The 24,644-nt window shown below is 38.6% G+C and overlaps 1 protein-coding gene across 1 annotated transcript; it reads left to right on the top strand.

Annotated features, from left to right (window-relative positions):
* The first annotated feature begins 849 nt into the window (after positions 1-849).
* On the top strand, positions 850-19,559 carry LOC113038779 (C-type mannose receptor 2-like). The gene is made up of 12 exons (XM_026196425.1): positions 850-985; positions 13,543-13,926; positions 14,015-14,368; positions 15,295-15,663; positions 15,752-16,135; positions 16,396-16,770; positions 16,862-17,206; positions 17,384-17,752; positions 18,115-18,507; positions 18,734-18,742; positions 18,982-19,058; positions 19,308-19,559. Exons 1-12 carry the CDS (start codon positions 961-963, stop codon positions 19,386-19,388), a joined length of 3,165 nt encoding a protein of 1,054 aa, XP_026052210.1. The 5' UTR covers positions 850-960; the 3' UTR covers positions 19,389-19,559.
* Positions 19,560-24,644: the final 5,085 nt, after the last annotated feature.

Genomic DNA, 24,644 nt, shown 5'->3' with positions numbered 1-24,644 from the left:
TCTTAGAGGAATAATCTCAGACGAGGTACAATCACGAATGATGAACACAATGAACCGACGCAAGACAGAGCACACTAGGAGATCTAAATAGGGGGAACAATCAAGACACGACAGGTGGCACAGATGGGACAATCAAGACATGACTAGGTTAACAAGGGGGGCGGGGCAAGGGAACGAGACAACACAAACACGGGTCTGTCATGATCCTGCCTCAAGACTAGGAAAAATCAAGGACACGAGGGCAGAATCATGACAGAAACGAGATGGTTTCTTTCACTAAATCTGTGCAAACATAGTCTACATTCAAGCCAGTATATCATATTTCTTTATTTGTTTAGACACATAACCATGATACAAAGACATCTGATAATTCCTCTTTGGACATAAACTGTATTATTACTATTCTTTGTATTTTATTTATTTAAGTATTTATGTGTTACTTTGAATTGCTTTAATTTTTCATTTAGTTTCTTTTTTCAATTCCTCTCCCAGACTAATTATGGTTTGTGTTGTGCTTTGTCAGGTCTTGACTTTGGTGCACAATTCCCTTGTTTTTCATGGTATAAAATTCTGGATTCATACTGCTGCTGAACAGAAATTAATTCATGCATTCTTTAATTTACAGCATGTATCTTACTTTATGTTTTAACTAACGTAGTTTAACAGGTTTGCTGATCTTGAGTTAACATACAGATCCTATCTATATTTTGTACATTTCTGCTAAGCACACTCATGCTGGTAGCTAGTTAGGCGACCTAACAGGTTTTGTGATTTTAAAGAAGATCCCACCCACATTTTGCAACAAATATAAAGAGATCTCCAGACATAAACTGATGAGCAAGACAGGGGAGAGACTTGGAAGTCAACAACAATTTTGATAAAATTGGTGCTTAGTTACTTTCTTAACAAATGTATAAATTATCTATTACAATATAACAGGCATAATTTTCCCCCAGAGCCATGTTTTCACTGGTATTATTCTCAGGTATGGAACCTTTTTACTTTATCCTTATATTGGTTATTTAAAATATAAGTGGGAGGAGGGGGTCCAGCAGTCGACCACAGCAAAAAACTTCTTACCAATTGTTTTTTTTTTTTCTTATTTCATATAATTTTCTTTTTTGTTAATTTTCAGTTTAAATTATACTTTGGTAGGTGGTTCCCTTGCCTTTCTTGTTATAATTTTCTGTATTTATGTTTCTTGTATTTGAGAATGAAGCTGAATTGTAAAATGTATAAGTCCAAATTTAAATCGACATCAATGATAAAGATCCTGATGCATTTTTTATTTTTTTGTATACAAATCTAGAGTTTAATTTTAATGAAAAGCTTCTGAACTTAATAATAATAATAATAATAATTAATATATTCTTCAGTATACAGCAAGACTTTCACTTTATGCCTTTAATGAGTTAATCTTGACAAGTCTGTTAATGTTAAGTTCTGCTTAAAAAATGTTGGTAAGGTAATTATATGCCACCTATCAGTTTTGTTATATTAAAGAAATGAGTCACACCCACAATATCAATTTTGCTATAAAGAGAGGTTGAGAAAAAAGAAGAAGAATGGGCTAGTGAGACAGGCAACTTGAAGTATTGAATCCTAGCATTTTTTTTTTTTTTTTTTTTTTTTTTTACATTAGAACAGGCATAGTTGTTCTCCACAGCCATTTTTTCTCTTTTACTGTTCTCAGGTATGGAACATTTGTAGTTATTTGTAGCCTAATCTCAGTTATTTCACATATTATTTGGGGTAGGTGGGGGATTGGCTGTCCAAACATTGCAAGCAATGCAATGTTCCCTCAAATGTATTTTATTTAATTTTCTTAAAAACTTTTGCTGAGCAAAACTTTTCTCTACTGGTCGGACATTTCGGGCACCTGAGCAAAAAAATTCTTTATAACAGACCTGTTCAGCACACACACACAAATTTTTTTTGTAACTTTTAACTTTAATGTGTTATTTATATTTGATTTGACCCTTAGATTACCTGAGAATTATTTTTTTTTTTTTTAAGTGTATGCGTTTATATACAGAGTAACACATGCCACTGGATTTTCAACACCATCATCATCGTCCTGTAAAAGTACCACTCCAGCTCCGGTGGCACGGGCATCAACTTTGATTTTAAAATCACGTGAATAATCTGGATCAGACAGGACTGGGGCACTACATAACAGGATTTTAACAGACTTGTAAGCATGTTGACCTTGTCCAACTTGTTTCACTAGATAGGCAACAGTTGCCTTGGCAAATTCACATTTTGCCAAGTTCAATGTGAGGGAATCATTAAGCAAACGCGTGAAAACCGTAGATAATGTGTCCACATGTTCTCTCCAATTAGACGAAAACACCACAATGTCGTCAAAGCAAGCCTTACAATTTGCAACATCACCTAATATGGTGTAAACGTTGAAAGGTTGCAGGAGCATTCTGTAGTCCGAAAGCCATCACAGTGTAATTAAGTTTGGGAGTGACAAATGCAGAAATTTCAGCTGCCCGTTCTGTTGAGGGAACTTGCCAGTAACCCTTTAAAAGGTCTCATTTCATAACAAACTGAGCCGAACCCACATTGTCTACATGGTCTTCCATCAAAGGCAAAGAAAACTAATCAGGCTTTGTAATTGCATTGACCTTTCAGTAGACTCTGCAGAACCAATGAGATACATTGGGTTTCAGGACAAGCAGACAAGGCCAACAAGCACTTGACCTGGGAACAGCTAACCCATTTTCCATCATATATTTCAATTCAGACTATTTTTCATTTAGCTGGATTCACTCGATATGCATGTTGTTTAATAGGTGGATGTCCATCAGGCCGCCACAAGGCAGGCAAACCAAGCAATTACTTGACAACTACTGGTTAAGAATAAAATGCAACGACACTGTGTGAGCGCCCCTTTGATCGTCAATGCAGTAGCATGCATCGGGATCCCCCTCAAGGGGGCCCCTCTCAGTAGTCGCTGATAGCAGCCAGCCAATCACGTGATCTCACATAATGGACTGTAAATATTAAACCGGAACAGTCTATTTAAATATGAATCCTGCATGTTCTGCGTGTGTCTGTTAATGAATGGAGCAGAAGCGTGACTTCCTTTATTAACACACACTGAAGCGCGCGTGGCGCTCGCAGGGATTTCATCGTCTGCTGTCTCACTAAATAAGACGAGAACACATGAACAACATCTCCAGAACTGCTCTGACAGTCACTTCATGAGCATTTGACCATTTTATTTGAGTAAAACTAGCTTCACATCACATACACAGAACTGTAAAGGTACGTCAACCCGTCAAAATAAAAGTCCTGTTTTAGACGAGTATTTGCCAGAGATGTATTACTATTGTTCAGTAGAATGTACATAGCCTACTACTAAAAAAAATCAAACATTTTTTTAAAGGTTTAATCACACAAATTTTCTTAAAATTTAATAATAATAAATAATAATAAATCCCCTTTGTTTACCAAAAAGTTAAGTTTGCTTAATTTTCAATAATTAAAATATAAATTAAATTAATGTTTTGTGTTTAATGTTTAATGTGCATCTCAGAAAATGCCTATTTAAAACCCCAACTGAATGGCACTTGAATGCACTTAATACATCTGTCAACTTTGTTGTCATTGTTCACAGTACAAGTACAGACAGAGAAACAATTAATAATAACTAAATGCTTATTTTTGATGTATGCAATGCATTCTATGCATTTAAAAATGAAAAAAAAAAAAAAAAATCTAAAAAAGGAAACTCAGTTGTTCATTTTAAGAGACCCAGGAGTATTTTTTTCTCTTGCATAATTAATATTAATAAGCAAAAACAGATTTTATCCGATTACTCGATTAATCGATGGAATTTTTGGTAGAATACTCGATTACTAAAAAAAAAATTGATAGCTACAGCCCTAGATGAAAGTGGCATAGCAAATAGCATGCTATACTATCCCACCGTGATAATCTATTTACCAAATGGGGTTAGGAAAACCACACAATAAATTTTGTTCATCAAACATTAGCTTGGGATGTTTTTAAGCATAGGTAGTGAAAGCAGCTGCCTGCATCCCTTCCCTTCTAATATCAAAATATGGAATTGCTAACATATCTTAAATTTTTCTGTAAACTTTATAAGTAAAAATACTGTTTGCTAACAGTTAAATGACAACTTCATCAACATCAACAGATGCATCACTTCTCAGTGCTCTATAATTATAGCTGATATCCTGCACAGCCCAGAGTTTAAACTGATACTGTAAGTGTGTGCTGTCATATTACTAGAAAAAAAACAGTGCAAATCACTAATGAATTCCCACCAAACTATTTTTTCAAGCAGTATTTGCACTATAAACCTTTTTTATTTATATACAGTGTGGTTGAACTTAAACTGTATGGCTATGCTGTGGTTCCTGTAGGCTTTGCGTGCGTGCTGGGGTCGGGGGGCCTCTATGTCCATTTTGCTTGGGGCCCCCAAATTCCTTCAAACGGCCCTGATGTCCATTCATTTCTATATCATGTTCAATTGCATTTGTTTGAGTCGGAACATCAGAAAACAACCCAAGAAAATACTTGAATTAATATCACAATGTCAGCTCTCTGGTCTTCGGTTTAATGCAGCAAATCTGACAAGATTTTAGAATTATTTGAATCGAACACCTAACGTAGGCATACTTCGCAGATAGACCATCGTAATTCATACAGGATGATACCGTAGCACTAGAGGCAATGCAAATCAGAGCCAGGGAGTGGTAACATAACCAAAACTTGATCTCTTTTCTAAAATGAAAGAACAACTACATCCTTATCAAAGCATTTTTTCATTTCTATCTGAGCATTTGACTGAGCCAAGTCACAAGCTTTATAAAGGCGTTCTCAAAAAGAGCTAACATGATCCAGTAAATTACAATTGGTCTTCACATCAGACAGCCAATTCTCTTTTAGGAGGAGTGGTCCTCGCACAGTGTGCCCAAAAACTAAATCCAGGGGATTAAACCCTAAAGACTCCTGAACAGTTTATTGGAGGGCAAATAAAAGCAAAGGCAACCCATCATCACATTCCTTTTCAGACTCAGTGCAACGAAGTGGTATGGCCTCAGGGTAACGAGTTGCTGCGCACATAAGCGTACGCAGATATGTATGACCCGATTTCATTTTCGTTAAGGGTCCTACACAATCTAATAACACATTCAAATGGCTCACCAATGACGGGAATCGGTTTAAGAGGTGCAGGAGAAATTATTTGATCAGGCTTTCCAACCATTTGGCACAAGAATGGCAATACTTCTTAACATTAGATTTAATTCCAGGCCAAAAGAAATTACGCATTACGTGATAAAGTGTTTTAGTGACGCCCATATGACCAGCAACATTATCATATGCAACACTCATCACTTGTTCGCGAAACCTATTAGGGAGTACCACATGGTAAAGCATGTCCCAGCCTGAATTATCTGATGTCAAAGGTGTCCATTTTCGCATAAAAATTCTATCTTCATAAAAATAACCAATTGGTTTATTCACAACATACTCTTTTATGACAGCAGAGCCTCGGCAACACGCTAGCGACGGATCTTGTTTTTGCTCAATAGCAAACGTAGCATGATCGACAGACAGGATTCGGATTCTCAATGACTTCAGGCAGAGGAAGTACATTTTTACACCTGCCAAATAATTTCCAACAATCATTGCAACTCCCCTCACAGGCAACTGTGCCTGTACAGCCACTTTTACGAAACCAGTTATCAAATCAGAACGAAGATGCAGCTTATGCAAAGGAGCCTTCACAATTCCAATTTCAATTCCCTGCACTAAAACATCAGAGCCACAGTGCATCTCCTTCGAAAATAGCAAAGCACTTTCTAAAATGGAGGACTGAGCAATTACTGTATCACGCAGCCAGGTAATAGGGACTTGATCCTCCTCTAGACCCCTTATCGAAATTATTTCTCAACCAATAAGAGGTCAAACACAGAATCAATTTCATATAATTCTGTATCAGCAGTTAGGACAAACCCAGCACTTTTCGTTTGTCTAAGCTTATTTTTCCCTTTCCAAAATAGGACATACAGCAATTAAATTACCTGTCTTGTGGCAATAAAACTGACACGGACTGACGGACTGACACCACTTATCAAAGAGACTGCCCTTTTCACAAGCATACTCAAAAAATGTTTTATTGGCGTTTCTTACATGCAAACAATTTTTTTGCAATAAGCTGCTCAACACAGCAGACTCTGTTTATCGTAGCTTATTGTATTCTAAACTGTAATTAATACACAGTGAAGAAACCTCCTGAGACTTTCCTTTTAAAACTTTTCACTTTTAAAGTAGTTTATTAAAGAGAAGTGAGATGAATATAATGAGCATTAGCTTCAGAGGACCCAAGGCCAAAATAAAACTAATAAAATAGGTAATTGACCACAAAAATAAAAATAAAAATTAACTGCCCTAACTCCCCCCCAAAACTCTGGCAATCCTCCAAGTACGGAGGCATCTCTGAATAAACGCATGCGCATCAGATTCTTAAAAGGGGAATATAGGTGGCTGGCAGCCTAAACAGCACTGGAAGGGAGACAAACCCGTAGATGAGACCGGGAGGGAGTTATGTGCATACTCTACATGGTCAACCTGGAACTCCAAGATTACGGTTCAGCAGACGCCACACAGTGCAGGACTCTCTCCAAATCTTGGTTTGCACGCTCGGCCTGACCATTAGTCTGCGGGTGATAACCGAAGATAGGCTCGCAGTCACCCCCAGCTGTCGACAGAACTCTGTCCAAAACCTAGACACAAACTGGGGACCTCTGTCAGAAACCACGTTCACCAGGAGGCCATGAATACGGAAAACGTGATCTAAGACTGTAGTCGCTGTCTCCCTCGCTGATGGCAATTTGGGGAGGGGAACAAAATGGACCGCCTTTGAGAACCTGTCCACCACAGTGAGAACTACCGCCTTGCCCCTAGATGGAGGCAAGGCAGTCACAAAGTCCATCGCTATGTGTGACCAGGGCTGCGAAGGGACCGTCAACGGCTGAAGTAGACCTGCTTGGGGTCGATTGGATCCCTTACCCGCAGCACAAATCGGACAGGCCGACACAAATCGTCGAGCATCCTGCGCCACGGATGGCCACCAAAACCACTGCTTGATTAACCTACAAGTACGAGTCACTCCAGACTCAGGTACAAAGAGCAGACCCTCTGGGCATCCAGTGGGAACAGAAGCATCGCGCAGTGCCGTGCGGACCTTGGACTCCACCCCCCAGGTGACAGCAGCCACAACCCGTTCGGGATGCAAAATGGCCACCGGGAGGGTGGGACTAGCCTCAGCCTCAAAATCCCGCAACAACGCGTCAGGTTTACCATTCTTAGAGCCCGGGCGATAAGAAATGGTAAACCTGAAACGTCCAAAAATAATGCCATGTGAGCCTGCCTAGAATTTATTCTCCTGGCGATGCAAATGTACTCAAGATTCTTATGATCAGTCCAAACGATAAACGGAAATCGATCTCCCTCTAACCAGTGACGCCACTCCTCCAGGGCCAGCTTGACAGCTAGTAACTCCTTATTCCCAATGTCATAGTTCTGTTACGCGGGGGTTAAACAATGAGAAAAGAAGGCGCAGGGATGTATTTTCTCGTCCAAATTTGATCTTTGAGACAAAACTGCCCCAACCCCCACCTCCGACGCATCCACCTCCACAATGAACTGACGAGATGGGTCAGGGGTCGTTAAAATGGGGGCCGAAACAAATTGACTCTTAAGGTTCTCAAATGCAGCTTGGGTCTGCGACAACCAACATAATAATTTCCTTGAGGAGGTGAGATCAGTCAGAGGAAGGGCGATCTGGCTAAAGTTCCGAATGAACCGCCTGTAAAAATTGGCAAACCCCAGAACGCGCTGGACCACTCTACGACTATCTGGGGTGGGCCAATCAGCCACTGCCTTTACCATGGCGAGATCCATTCGGATACCTTCAGATGAGAGAATAAAACCCAGGAACGGAACCGACTGTGCGTGAAACTCACACTTCAACTTAACGAATAAACGATTCTCCAGCAGCCGCTGGAGCACTCGTCTGACGTGCTGGACATAATCGCGCTCATTCTGAGTAAAAATCAGGTTCATCGATATGAACAAAAACAAACCGATCGACCATGTCTCGGAGCACGTAGTTGACGAGTGCCTGAAAGACCACCGGGGAGTTGGAAAGTCCAAACGGCATAACTAAATAATCAAAGTGCCTGTATGTGTGTTAAAGGTGGTCTTCCATTTGTCCCCCTCCCTAATCCGAACCAAGTGATAAGCACTGCGAATGTCCAACTTCGTAAAGATGGTTGCCCCTTGAAGGAGTTAGAATGCCGTTGACATCAACGGCAAAGGATAATGATTGTTTACCGTGATGACATTCAACCCCTGATGTCAATACAGGGGCGCAACGGACCATCCTTCTTCTCCATGAAAAAGAACCCCGTCCCGGCTGGAGAGGATGAGGGACAGATAATGCCTGCTACCAGAGAATCATGTATATACCTCTCCATGGCCTCCTGCTCCGGACCCAACAGAGAGTAAAGGTGCCCCTTAGGTGGAGAAGTGCCAGGAAGCAGGTCAATCGCACAGTCGTACAGGCGGTGTGGAGGCAGAGATGAAGCTTGGGACCTACTGAAAACTGCTCTCAAATCATGGTAAGCCTCCGGTACATCCACCAAGTTAATCAGCTCCTCTTGCAACACAGAATGAGACAAGACGGGGAAAAACCGCACCCAAACATTGAGCTAAACAGAAAGGGCTCCAAGCCAAAATAGAACCATGGGCCCAATCAATATGAGGGTTATGTTTAACCAACCGGGTGTGACCCAACAGCACTGGAGCGGTGGGCGAGTGAATGAAGTGAAATCTAAACTCCTCAGCATGATTACCAGACAAAGTTAATGTGACAAACTGGATGGTGTGAGTGATATTAGTGAGATGGGTGCCACAAAGGGTCCTGGCAGAAATAGGTTCAGCCAGTGCAATGGCCGAAATCTCCAGAAGAGTTGCCAATCTGGAATCCATGAAGTCGCCCTCCGCTCCAGAGTCAATCAATGCCGAAACCTGGAAAACAGCTCCCCCAAACTGTACTGAAGCTTGGAACTCTGAACGGCCACCAGGTGGCAGTCGAGTTGTAGTGACGCTCACCAAGCGCTCTCCCTTGCGTTAAAAGCGTCACCCTGCCACAGGGCATGCCACTACCACGTGACCCGCCTCACCGCAGTACACACAGAGCTGTCTCTCCCAATCTGCATAGGCTCCTCCTCCGGGAGGATGCGGCTTTGAGACATCGTGTCACATGCTGCTCCATACGGGACCCCAGTGACGTGTTCATGGGAAATCCCATCTCTACGGTGCCGAGAACTGAAAGAAATCTGGTCGTCGACCCGAATGGCGAGGTCGATAAGCCCATCCAAGCCAGGGGGCAGCTCTAGAAAATAGATCTCGTCCTTCACCTGCTCAGCCAGGCCGTGGAGGAAGTGATCCCAGAGAAGCTGCGATTTCCTCCTGCTGTCGACCCAGAAGAGAGCCCTGCTGGCGCTCGGCGCAGCTCCATTTCCTCTGCTGAATCCATTTATGGTTGAGTAGATTCTGTCAGGGTGCATACTAGAAAGAGGACTCAGAAGCAGAGTAGAGAAAAGGAGAAACTTTATTCTCGCCACAAAACACAAAATAACATAAACAATAATAAAATGCTCTGGCGCACACAGAGATCTCCGAGCTGGCCGGCACACTGCGGACCACTCGCTCTGCCGGATCTCCGAACTACGGATCCATAGACAGGAAATACAGCAGGTGAGACTGAGACTTGAAACCATACAAAACATGGGCAAAGACAAAACAATCTACTCACGACAACAGACAGAAAAGCAGAGACATATAAGGGAGTGGGGGAACGAGCGACAGGTGGAGAAGAATCAACTCGTGATCTGCACAACCACGCCACGATCAGCGCTGATTGTCCAGACCACGAGCTACCGAACAGACAGGACAACACAGACTGCAGGGGAAGCTGAGACGGCACCCAGCACCGTGACAAATATAATATCAAAACAAATTGAAGCATTTAAACTCATAGAATATAAAACAAACTGAAGCATTTAAACTGAGAAGTTTAAGTTAAATATATTTTTAAAAAGTTAACGTGAATTTTTATTAAGTACAGTTTACACAATACACAGTGTGTGACTTTAAAAATGTCTCAGAGTTTTGTTACCATTCTGTGCCCATCATCCACTATTTCCACCAATTAATCAAGCCTCTATTCTTTAATACATGAGGACGTTTTATTTCACGTTCATTGAATTTCGTCCACAACTATTTAAGTAATCCGTAGTCTCAGCCTTTTTTATTCAGCAAAACTTAAGCCCTTTTGACATTTTGCCTGACATGGCTATATAAAAAAATACCATGCTGGACCTTCTCAGACCTGCGCTTGCCAGGCTAACGCGACGGAATTTCGCTTTAAGCCCTGAAGTCCAGCTTCTTGCAGCGCTAAGGTTTTTGGCTATAGGGAGCTTCATTAAGGTCGTGGGAGAGGTCTACGGCCTAAACAAGTCCTCGGTGTGGAGGTGCTGCCATAAACGTGCAGGTTATAGAGGACCATAGGGGTGTGATCTCCGACCTGGTGGCAAGGTCCAGCAAAATGTCAAGTTCCTCTGGCGAGAAGCCTGGTGCCCTTTTTTTACATTGCTTCTCAACCATATTCTGTATTTAACTCTCTCTCTCTGTTCATTGTAGATAGGTTGCTTTTCATTGAAAACATTAACCAATGACAATCAATACCACATTAAACAGAAGTAACTGCAGCTGCTTGCCAATCAATTCTGATTGTAAAGTACCTTACCATTAATATAAAAGTGTATTACATAATTTTTAGAAATCGTTAAAGGGGGGGTGAAATGCTATTTCATGCTTACTGAGTTTTTTTACACTGTTAAAGAGTTGGATTCCCATGCTAAACATGGACAAAGTTTCAAAAATTAAAATGTACGTTTGAAGGAGTATTTTTGTTCCAAAAATACTCCTTCCAGTTTGTCACAAGTTTCATAAAGTTGGGTCTGTGTGACGTTAGATGGTGCGGAATTTCCTTATATGGGTCCTACCAAAGAAGTGTGTTTTTGGTTGCCAGGGCAAGACAACCCTGCACAAATTACCAAAAAAAAAAAAAAAAAACAGCATTAAGGGACCAGTGGATGGAGTTTATTTTTACAGAGCATCAATGGAGCTGTGCAAGTGTTTTTGTTTGTTCCCTGCAATTCGAAGATGCTTGTTTTACAAACAAGGCCCCGTTTGACGCCGGATTTGCGTATCGTTTATTTCTTAAGGATGATGCAGTCCCAACGAAAAAGGGTCACGATCGTGTGTTGGAACCGCAGGCGGTGAGTAAAACTGCTTCAAATATCTCTGTGTTGTTAACTTAACTATCGGCACGTAAGCACATCAAGTAAACAACATGCGATGTTGGCATCAAACTGCACTTTCCACATGTATACCTTTAAAGAAAAAAAAAAGACGACATAAAGTGGAACTTAGTCATTTTCCAAAACTGCTAAGCAAATATATACAGTTTCAATACATACCACATAGAGACGTCCTGCTGTAGTCGTTGCTGCTGCTGCTCTTGTTCAATTTCAGCCTCTGGTTCTGTTTCTAGATCATAAATATATGGCTGAATCTGACTGTTAGCCATGTTTTTTTTTTTGGATGATGGTTTTTTCCTCACGCTAATATCACAGCTTCCAAATGCTCTCAACGCAAAAGCCTACGCGCTTGTGATTCTTTAGCTCCGCCCAAACGTCACGCCTCCAGCCGCTTGTGGTTTTCCGGGAAAAAACGGTACAGACTATCTTTTTCTTATAAATATAATAAAACCAAAGACTTTTTGGAGATATGAAGGATGCAGTACTACTCTACTCTTTAGGTACTCAAGATTAACAGGATATTGAGTGAAAATTAGCATTTCACCCCCCCTTTAAACCCATGTCGAGAAGCGGCACAAGTGGCACAACGGGATAAGGAGGGTGGATGAGTAGCGAGGGATACCCGGTTCGTCTAACCTTCACAACATATCGTGTGAACATACTACTAACCATTTGATCATTTCATTTATAGTCTATATTTTAGTGATAACTTAAACTATGTTAAAATAAATGTTACCGGAATAATTTGAGGAATGTTTAATTTGCATAGAATGTGTTGTCTTTCTTAACGCTGCAATGCACCTTCACGTGAAGTGGAAAATCGATTCCTGAGCAATCGATGCCAACTAATTCAGCACCATTACTTGGGACAGCACCTTCGTAACGTCGGACGTAAGAGGCAGCGTGTTAAGAAGCAGTTAAGAAGTCATAAGGGACACTTTGGGGAACACACTTAGGAACATAAACAACTTTGTTAACATATATCTTTCGAGTCTTCTTAGCGCACTAAGAGTGAGCATTATCGGGGAACCGGGTCCAATTCATTCGCGAACCGTTCGCGAACCGATTCGTATCATTCACATCTTAGTGCCATTGTCTTGGCAAACCTTATTTTCTGTAAATGCAACACATTTTAGACTGTTTCAATCAAATTGACGATTGGATTATACATCTTAGACTCGAAACATTTTGTGTAAACAACACAATTTTATTTTATTTTCAGATATTAATGTAGCACAGATATGCGTATGATTCATATATAGCAAATGTGTAATTAATAAGATACATAATAATTGTTCATATTTTCTGTGCAAAAATAAATATGTATCGAACAAAATGTACCTCTATTTATTTAAGTACTGACTTGACTTGAATTGAAACTTATCAGGACTCGACTTGCTTAGGGTGAACGTTTGACTTGACTTGATTTGCTTGATTTATCTGAACTGTGACTTGAGACTTGACTCGAGACTTGATGATTAAGACTTGAGACTTGCTTGGACTTGACCATGTGTGACTTGTCCCCACCTCTGCTATGCACCCTAGATGTGCACTTCTGCCAAGCCCACATAAGGCGAGCTCTACAGCAGACTTCTACATGTGAGGTCAAAGTGCCATTACATCATAAAAGTATGGAGAAAGAGGAATTGAGACAGGGCCTGTAGTATCTGATAATGGACATACATAACTGAGATAGAAAGTGAAAAAAGTGAAAGTGACGTGACATTCAGCCAAGTATGGTGACCCATACTCAGAATTCGTGCTCTGCATTTAACCCATCCAAAGTGGACACACACAGAGCAGTGAACACACACACACACTGTGAACACACACCCAGAGCAGTGGGCAGCCATTTATGCTGCGGCGCCCGGGGAGCAGTTGGGGGTTCGATGCCTTGCTCAGGGGCGCCTAAGTCGTGGTATTGAAGGTGGAGAGAGAACTGTACATGCACTCCCCCCACCTTCAATTCCTGCCGGCCCGAGACTCGAACTCACAACCTTTCGATTGGGAGTCCGACTCTCTAACCATAGTTAGAGGCCACGACTTCCCATAGTTTCATGTGTGGTCATGTGATCTCAGCATAAGACAACTTTTGTGTTTTCAACAGGTTTCTTTACTTTCACACTGTGTGCCCCTCATTATGTCTTTGTGAATGAATCCAAGACTTGGGCAGAAGCTCAGAGATACTGTAGAGACAAATACACTGATCTGGCCACCATTGAAAATGACCAACAAACTGCCCAGTTGATGGACACAGTGAATGATGATTCCATTGATATGGCCTGGATTGGACTCTATGATGATCTAAACAGTTGGAAATGGACTCTAGAGGACAGCGATTTCTTCAAGGCTGAAGAGAAAAACTTCAGGAACTGGTATAACCAAGGACCAGGGAATTCTGGAGCACAAAGTCTTTGTGTTTATATGAGAAATGGGATATGGCATGCAGCAAGCTGCTCCGATGCATTTTATCTTACGGTCTGCTATGATGGTGAGCTGTTCCTTTAAAATAAATAGGACAGTGAACAAAACTGAAACCATCCTTTCTATAAACTAAATTTGATATTAATATTTTTCAGGAAGAGAAAATGCCAGTGCTACTTATGTTGTTATTTTCCAGTCCAAAAACTGGACTGAAGCTCAGAGTTACTGCAGAGAACATCACACAGATCTCATCAGTATCAGAAATGAGGTTGAAAACCAGAAGATCAAGTATTTCTTCAGATATTATTATTATATTTATTATAATTACAATTTTTGGATTGGACTGTACAGAACCAGATCTTGGTCAGACCAGAGTAACTCTTCATTTACTTACTGGAGCACGTGGCAACCAGATACTACAGGGACCTGCACTGCAGTGTCATTTAGTGACTCTGGGAAATGGACTGATGAAAACTGCAACTATGCATTTCCCTTCTTTTGCCACAATGGTGAGTCGATCTCAAAGATCATTCAGACCAAGGATGATAACTAACAATAGCAATAAAAATACACAGCACAACTATTACAACTGTAAAGTTCACAACTATAACAATGATAAGGAAAGATATCACTTTTGGAATCTCTTATATAATGTGCTTAAAAATGTATTGTATAGTATGGACACTAATGTAGTTACCATTATAGTTTTTATTTTTGGTGTGAATGGCCCTTTAATAGGTTAAGAGTTCACCCAAAATGTCTTCAATGGAATGCAATAAACAATTAACTTAAAAATATCTTCTTGGATGCTATACAGAAGAAATTTATTTTGTAACAACTGATGACAGAATTTTTATTTTGGGGTGAACTTTTTGTCATTAACATTTGCTTGGAAAGTAATCCATGACATTTATTCCATATTGCCTCATTGTGATCATATTGATTGCAATAAAGTACAGACATACAGTTTAATGAGGTTAAAGAGTCAAAGTCTAATTTAAATCTGCAAATGAACTAAGCTTTTAGAACTTACAAATGTATGAATGTTAAAAACACTGATCATGTGAACTCCTTCTAAAAAAATCTCATGCTTTTTGGGTAATCTCAAATCATGTTTGAGAATATGATTAAAAGGTTTGCACAAACATTAAGAGTTCATGCAGTTTGATGACTAATGTCATTAAAGTAAAAGGAAAACAACAACAACAACATATTTAGACATTTGCATCCATTTTTCAATTCAACTTTTCACTTTAAAAATAGTAAAGATTTCATTAAATGTAAAAAATGATAAATCTTTGGTAGCAGTCTCAGATTTTGGACTCCACTGAATTCATAAGAAATATTTAGGATACTTTGATATATTCAAAACACACACACACACACACACACACAAACGCAAATAAAACGTCATTTGTTTCCTTTGTATTGATAGCATCAGCATCATCCCGCCGGTATCACTTTGTTTCTGAGTCTAAGACCTGGACTGAAGCTCAGAGTTACTGCAGAAAGAATTACACTGATCTGGCCACCATTGATAACATGGAGGAAATGAACAGCCTGATTAACACAGTTAATGGGAGTTACTATGGTTTAGCCTGGATTGGACAGTATGATGATGTGAACAGCTGGAGATGGTCACTGGAAGACAATGATTTCTATCAGGAAGGAGAAAGAGATTTCAGAAACTGGTTTCATGAACCAGACAACTATGGGGGGAACCAGCTGTGTGTTTTCATGGATTCTAATGGAAAATGGTCTGATTTATCATGCGATAATGCACTGCAATTTGTTTGCTATGATGGTAAGGAAATTGTTTTAATTTTTATAAATTAGTATTATTTTCAGTGAGACCTAATGCAGATATATATTTGTCATATTTCATATTTCAGGTAGAGACACTGCCACACAGAGTTACATAGTGATTTTCCAAGGAAAAACCTGGTCAGAGGCTCGTAGATACTGCAGAGATCATTACACAGATCTTGCTAATGTGAGAAATCAGACTGAGAACCAGAGGATCCTTGAGAGAACATATGAATATGGATATGGAGTCTGGATTGGGCTGTACAGAAACAGAGTTTGGTCAAACAGTCAGAATACTACATATCAAAATTGGAGGCCACAATTTCCTTGGATACAGGCGCAACCTGATAATGGCAATAATGATATGTCTGAGTTTGGATATCAGCACTGCACTGCTGTATCATTCAGATATTCAGGCAGATGGACAGATGAGGTCTGTCTATCCAGCATGCCTTTCTTCTGCTACAGCAGTAAGTTCAGTTGCTTTGTTGGATGCCATTTTTTGCCTGGATCGAGAAAGACTTTAATCTCCTTTCTCCAACATGAAAGATTTAATTTGACCAGATTTAAAACAGATGCAATCATTACCGGAAAAATAATGAATTAACTACTAATTTGTACAATGACAATTTGTTCACAATATCATGGTTTATTGCTACACAAGTGACCAGTTCATGGTAATAATTTTTTTTCTTTTTTTTTTTTTCCTGTGCTGTAATTCAATTCACAGGAACCTGCACACAATCTTCATGCACCCGTCAGTATCACTTTGTGTCTGAATCTAAGACCTGGATTGAAGCTCAGAGTTACTGCAGACAGAACTACACTGATCTGGCCACCATTGATAACATGGAGGAAATGAACAGACTCATTAAAACAATACGTGGCACTTACTATGGATCAACTTGGATTGGACTCTATGATGATCTGAACAGCTGGAGATGGTCTCTGGATAATGCAGCATTAGGGGGAGGATTTAAAAGCTGGTATGTTCAGGAACCAGTGAACTTGTATGGACAGAGTCTGTGTGTGTACATGTCATATTATCATGGAACGTGGAGCGAAGCCTCTTGCTACTCTACCTTATCATTCATTTGCTATGATGGTATGTAATACAGCTGGACTTTTAACCAGTCACTTGAACTTTTTATTTCTGATTCCCTGATATATTACATATTTGAATTGTTTCCACACAGGAAAAGTGAATGCTAGTACAAGTTACGTGTTTGTTTACCAGTACAAAACCTGGACTGAAGCTCAGAGTTACTGCAGAGAACATCACACAGACCTCGTCATTATCAGGAATGAGATTGAAAACTACAGGGTTCAGTCAATAATTCCATATAATTCAGCTGTTTGGATTGGACTGTACAGAACCAAATCTTGGTCGGATCAGAGTAACTCTTCATTCAGTAACTGGAGGACAGGACAGCCAGATAATGCTGGAAACAGTGAATACTGCACTGCAGTGTCATTTAGTGAGTCTGGGAACTGGACAGATGAAAACTGCAACATTGCATTACCTTTCATCTGCTACAGTGGTGAGTAGATCTTAAGAGTGAAAAAGTAAATTGTGCCATTTTTAAATAGTGAGACAAAGTAACAAATAAGAATAAGTTGTATTATAACATTGCAAAATAAAGGGTCTGCTAAAATGAAGGTGTTACATGATTAAACATGTTTCTTTTGTATCACCACATTTTTCTCCACCCTGACAGCATTAGCATCATCCCGCCAATTTCACTTTGTGAATGAGTCTAAGACCTGGACTGAAGCTCAGAGATACTGCAGACAGAATTATTCTGATCTGGCCACCATTGATAACATGGAGGAAATGAACAGCCTGATTAACACAGTTAATGGGAGTTACAATGGTTCAGCCTGGATTGGACTGTATGATGATGTGAACAGCTGGAGATGGTCACTGGAAGACAATGATTTCTATCAGGAAGGAGAAAGGGATTTCAGAAACTTCTTTCATGAGCCCAACAACATTGCGGGGAATGAACTGTGTGTTTACATGGATAATAATGGGAAATGGTTTGATTCATCATGTTACATTTATTACCACTTTGTCTGCTATGATGGTAAGACATTCCAATTTATTTATTTTTCTTTTCTTTTTTTTATTATAAATGTACATATTCAGTTTCCTTTCAGTAAAAAAACAAATTGCTAAGTCAAAGTCTCAGTCAACATTACTTTCATTGAAGTAAAATCTCTAGAACATGTCTTAACTTAGTTGGCCAGGATCAAAAACCCAAGTACCACCCAAAAACTTAGGTCATGTTAATGCAAGCAAAATAAAGATATTCAATGTTCAAATTCTAAGCTTAAAAAGAATAGTAAATGTCAGTGTACTGTAGATATAAATTTATTTATTTAAAAGATGTAAAGCCAGATTAATTAAGCAATTAACTGACTTATTAAATTTATGTTTTTATTGTAGGTAGAGAAAACGCCACTCAGACGTATGTCTATGTATATCAGGGGATGGCCTGGACTGGAGCTCAGAGCTACTGCAGAGAAAAATACACAGACCTGGCCAGTGTGAGGAATGAGACAGAGCGTCAACAGATACTGAGCATTGCACGCAGTTATGGGTATTATTATGGATATATATGGATTGGTCTGCACAGAAGCAGACTGTGGTCAGATCAGAGCAGCTCTTCATTCACATATTGGCTGCCATACACTGCCTTTGCTACTGCACAACCAGATAATGGTGTAAATGTTCAGGGAGAGCAGGGATCTCAACACTGCACTGCTGTGTCTTTACAATATTTTGGCCAGTGGACAGATGAAAACTGCTTTGCAAGTTTCCCTTTCTTCTGTTACAGTGGTGAGCATATATACCTATAGTACTATAATGAAGTAATATAATAAACATCAGGCTGTTCCACACAAAAACAAGAAAATATAGATTTAAATGTGGATTCCGTAAAATAAAAAGAAACAAAAGTCTGTATAAGAAGTGGAACATATGATAGTGATAAAGTTTTGCTAATGCAAGCCTTCTGTTTGTTTGTTTTTGCTGAACCTGATGACCATCACATCATCCTATTCAGATGAGTACGGTATGTTTGAGTATATTTGTTTCTAGTGTTTTCAGTACATTAATGCACTGTAAATATTTTGGAGTTTTGAAGTTTTATGCTTACATTTAATTGGGACTAAAACATAACTGAAACAATTTTTTTTTTGATGTAGCAAATTATTTTTGACCTCTAAAATAATTTACAGTGTGGGTGTAATATTTGTTAATTTTAACACCTGACCTTTTCCATTTTTTATTATTGTTATTATTATTGATCAGTGATGGGAATGCGAGTAGAAGTTACAAGCCTGGAAAATTTATCAGAGTCTCAGATCAAAGAGCTTGTGATTATACAGGTAAGTCAAAATCAATTTTGCCTAAGGTAATGAATATTAACTATGTTTTAACATAAACGTACTTTACACTTTATTTAGTTTATTGATACTGCATATAATTTTCTAAATGAACATGGAGGCAACTAGGAAACAGTCCAATAAGTACTTTTAAATTTGAATAATAAATGAAATAAATAAATTTGATACTTAAATAATATGACTGACATATCATATCAGTGCACGACTGTCATAAACCTCATATATTTTCAGTTACAAGAGGAGATGATGAGGCTCGGACTTCCCAAAAACGTCACCATGAATTTAAGAGGCTATCGTAAGATCAAGCCATGACAGAGGATGTTCCAATGGACCTATTAAATCAGTTTGGCTTAAAGTACAGCGATACATAATCAATAGTTTTTCATATAAAGGCATATCAGGTGAAAACAATAACATTATACTCATTATAGCAATGATTTTACATCAATATGATCTGAATACACAAAAAAATATATAAGATGATGGGGGAATTTGCGGTTGTCTTGAAGTTATGTATACCAATGGTACTGAATGTTGAGTCTGTAAAATTAAATAAAGTTTGACATTTTGATAGGAGGCTGTGGTTGTTTTGCGGGTCTAGTATAGTACACAGGTTTTAGTATAGTTTTAGTATAGTACATAGGGATAAAAACATGATATCAGAATCAGAATGAGCGTTATTGCCAAGTGTGTTTTCACACCCATAGAATTCGTCTTGGGTGTCAGGAGCTTCCAATACAGAAAGTGACAGTGCAGACATACATACAATTTAATGTAATAAAACACTAATAATAAAGAGAATAGATAATAAATTATAAATAACAGTAAAGTAGTAATAATATAGAGAAAAAGAAAATGTCAACAGACAGAATTTTGAATTTGCACATGTGCTATTATTAAAGTTTTGATAAGTTATTTACAGATGTAAAGTCCTGATTTTTCAGGTGGGATATGGCCTGGGGAAACAAACTGTTCTTGTGTCTGGCTGTTTTGGTATTCAGTGCTCTGTACGACCGGCCAAAGAGCAACAGTTCAAAGAGGGAGTGTGAGGGGTCCAGGTTGAGCTAATTTTTCTCACTCTGGAGGTGTAAAGTTCTCAAAGGTTAGACAGGGTAGCACCAATAATCTTCTCAGCAGTCCTTGCTGCCCATTGTAGTTTCCTGATGTCTGATTTGGTAGCTGAGCCAAACCAAACAGTTATAGATGAACACAGGACAGACTCAATGCTGGCAGAGTAGAACTGTTTCAGCAGATCCTGTGGCAGGTTGAACTTCTTCTGCATGGCGAAGGAAATACAGCCTGTGCTCTGCCTTTTTCACAATAGAGTTAAAGATAGTCAAGGATAGTGAACATAGCATATTCTTCTCCTCAGTTTTAGCTAGTAAGGTGTTGAAGTGCATGTACTATAACTAAATACATCATGTGCAAAATAAGAAATAATATGGACATATAAAACAAAACTTTCCTGTTTCCCACTTTGCAAATATATGTTTTCTTTACCGAGACATACAACACAGATGGAATATAAAATAAAGAGTTTTCATTTTTCCTTTACTAACTATTAGGATGTAGCAAACAATTAAGATGTAATTTTTCACCTTAATTATTTAATTCCTAAAGATTTTTCAATAAATACAATTAAATACAGTGTCAAGGGTAAACTGGATGTCAACTGGAGAGTAGCTGTCACTACTAATTTAAGATACCAAACACCTTGAGATGAAAGCAGGTGAGAGTAGATGGCTGCTGTCAGGGAAGCAGTCACATAAGTGCAGTCAAGATAGATAGTTCTCACTTCTCGCAGTGGATCAGACACCTACGAGATCAAAAATAGATATTGTGTGATTCACTATAATGTGCTTTGTTGCTAATTTAACGTAATTTAAATAAAAAAATAATAACAATTTCACCTTAACCCTTGTGGGTTGTTCAAATTCATTACCCTTTTTAGATTTTTTTCAAATACATCAAGGTAAATGCACAAAGGTCTCTCTCACACAATCTCTCTCTCTCTCTCTCTCTCTCTCTCTCTCTCTCTGACACACACACACACACACACACACACATACACACACACACTATAGTTTGCTGTTACACTCCGTATAACTCCATATAAAAGTCAGAAACTAAGCTTTTTTTGCACAGGTCTATCTAAAGGATTAATGTTCCCACCTAGTGATCAACTGTAAAAAAAAAAAAAAAAAGAAAAGAAAAGAAAAGAAATTACCTCTTCCCAACAGGGAAAACCACCAACAATCAAGAATCTCGCACACACACACACACACTATATTTTGCTGTTATACTTAATATAACTCCATATACAGAGAAAACTACCAACATTAAAGTTTGCATGATTATATTGTGTCATGGCTTTGCAATCAAAAAATGTCATCATAATTTAAGTAAATGGGGTAAAAACAGCCACGAACAATAAATGAAGGAGAAAAGTTTTTTATCTAATGCTCCACAAAAACCAATGCATCAAAGCCAATGTTGTTACTAATCTTTGACTTGCCCAAGACTGTGATAAAAGGTAAAAAATAAATAAAAAAATCTAGTCCACAATCACTTTTTATATTGAAAATAAGTCATTTTGTGTGTTTTTTCCCCCAAATCAGTAACATAATTTATGAACTTGGTAATTAAAGAGTTAAAATCTTGGATTTTTTTTAAATATTTGGTTGATTAATATATATATATATATATATATATATATATATATATATATATATATATATATATATATATATATATATATATATATATATATATATATATATATATATATATACGTTTGATGCATTTTTACAGCAGTTTAATTTAGTGGATGTTTTCATCAATGAACATAATGAAAGGGTAGTGAATTTGCCAACAGTCTATTGTTGAGTTTTTTAACATTTTCAATGCATTTCCCCAAAATGTGTGTCAAAATAAGATTTGTCACTAAAAATCATTCCATTTGCTGAAACACAGAGAAAGCTGTGGCCAAAATAATACTCACCTTTACCCAGTAGTGGACAAAAATGTCCCCAACACTGCATAAGGGTTAAATACATGTTTTCTATGCATTTTTAGCTTAATAAACAAGTAATTTTGTGTTGTTTTAGATATATACAGTATTAAGTGTAGCAGTGTTCATTTTAGAGAATATTTACACATAAAACCATGATTAAAAAAATCTAACATTTTAAAATCTAAACATTTTCTGTGTTGTCAGCAAGTTGATTCTCATAGTTCTTTGACGCTGTGCTCCATTTACGTTGGAAGTGGGATGTTGGAGCTGGGAATGACATCACACCTTAGTTCACCTAGTCATTACACAGTCACAAAAATAAATATGCAAAAACTGTACCTTTAGAGGTGCAACTGCTTGTCACAAGTGACATGACATTTAGCCAAGTATGGTGACCCATACTCAGAATTCATGCTCTGCATTTAACCCGTCCAAAGTGCACACACACAGAGCAGTGAACACACACAAACTGTGAACACACACCCGGAGCAGTAGGCAGCCATTTATGCTGTGGCGCCCGGGGAGCAGTTGGGGGTTCAATGCCATGCTCAAGGGAACCTAAGTCGTGGTATTGAGAGAGCACTGTACCTCCCCCCACCCACAATTCCTCCCGGTCCAAGACTCGAACTCGATTGCGAGTCAGACTCTCTATCCATTAGGCCACGACTTCCCACTGGGGCAGTGACCTTAAAATGTTACTTTGTACCTTATCTAACCCTAAAAGATGCATGTCAATACCTTAGAGTAATATGTACTCAAATACTATTAATATTTTATGGGTAAATAGGGTACAATGATGTCACTTAGCAGGAACTGCCCCAGTGCCAGTTTCTTACACCTGTCACCTGAATCCTTTTTTGCTCATTTCAAAATCTCTTTTTAGAGCTGGTAACAGAGGATTGAGCCATTAATATGCAGACTAATACAGTTATAAAAAAGAGAATGAGCATGTGAATTACTTGTCTGTGTGTCTTTCAGTAATGTTTGGCAGCAGTCCCTCAACTAATATCAAAACTGTATGTTTAACTGCTTCAAGAACAGAACTTTGCTAGCTCACTATTGGACTGCAAAAAGATTTTCTTGATAAATCTGTGAGGCAGCACTGACAACAACTTCATCTATCTAAGTTTAAATGTCCATTGTTAGTGCTTGACTTCTGTTGTTTTTAAAACTGAGCGATATGTTGTTGTATATGATTTGTCATATATATATCTGTGAAAATTAAAGCATGTCACAAAAGATAATAATGGAACTGCAACATTCCTTTAAAATCATGATTTTGTGAATGAATCTATTTATCTCATAGTTTAGGACAGATATCATAGTAGGAAATGTCATGACTTGGCATCTTGCACAACAAAAAAAGTTGCGTGACAAGTTTGATGACGCACTTATTATCTCAGAACATCATCAAGGTATTTGACCTTTCATTTATTTTACTAGTAAACTTCAGACAGCTCTGACAACTCTCTAACAGCTCACAAACTATAGTTGTCCTACTGTACATATGAAAATTTACTGTACACATAATGATTCTTAAATACATGGGCTTTTCAAGTACAGCAAATCGAGGCACAGACTGCAAGATAATCAAAATCACGATGATATTGATGGGTTCTTCAGATGAAATTTTTCTTGTGTTGTGTTAAAAGGGTCATATGACGCTTTTTAAAGATCGTTATGTTGTGTATTTGGTGTAACAGAATATGCTGACATGCTTTAATGTTCAAAAAACATCAAATACTGCATTTTTTTTTCAAATACTGTACATTATTGTAGGTCCTCTATGCACCGCCTCATTCACGCACGTTGATTTCTACAAAAACCTTCCATCCGAGAAGAGCAGACTGCTCTGATTGGCCAACTGACCCAGTGCATTGTGATTGGCCAATCACCGCAAAAACTCGTCGGAAATGTAATGACCTTTTCCATAATCGAGAGCTTTGTCTTTCAAAATAAATGTAAAGACAGTTGATAATGTCCTTAGTTTTACCATCAGTTCAAGCCTGAAAGGGGAGCAGAGTGGTGTTACAGACACAGTGTTGAAGCTTGTAATTGTTTGCAGTACACCGGGTGAGTTTCACGAGTTCATTCTGGTCAGTGTTTACATTCCTCCTCAAGCGCATGTGAGCTCAGCTTTACAGAAACTCGCTGATCAGATCACATACACAGAACAACAACACCCGGACTCTGTTTTAATAATTCTCGGGGGCTTTAATAAAGCCAATCTCTCCCGTGAACTGCCAAAATACAGACAGCATGCTACATGTCCCACGAGAGACAGTAATATATTGGATCACTGTTACACCACAATAAAGGATGCATATCACTCTGTTCCACGAGCAGCTTTGGGACGTTCTGATCACCTTCTGGTTCATCTAATACTGTCCTACAGGCAGAAACTAAAATCAGCTAAACCTGTATCAAGGACTGTAAAAAGATGGACTAATGAAGCAGAGCAGGATTTACAATCTTGTTTTGACCTTACTGATAGTGTTTTTGAAGCTGCTGCCACCGATCTGGACGAGCTCACAGAGACCGTAACATCATATATC

This window comes from Carassius auratus, chromosome 21, assembly GCF_003368295.1.
Source record: "Carassius auratus strain Wakin chromosome 21, ASM336829v1, whole genome shotgun sequence".
Classification (NCBI taxonomy): domain Eukaryota; kingdom Metazoa; phylum Chordata; class Actinopteri; order Cypriniformes; family Cyprinidae; genus Carassius; species Carassius auratus.
This window is presented reverse-complemented; position numbering and strand designations above follow the sequence as displayed.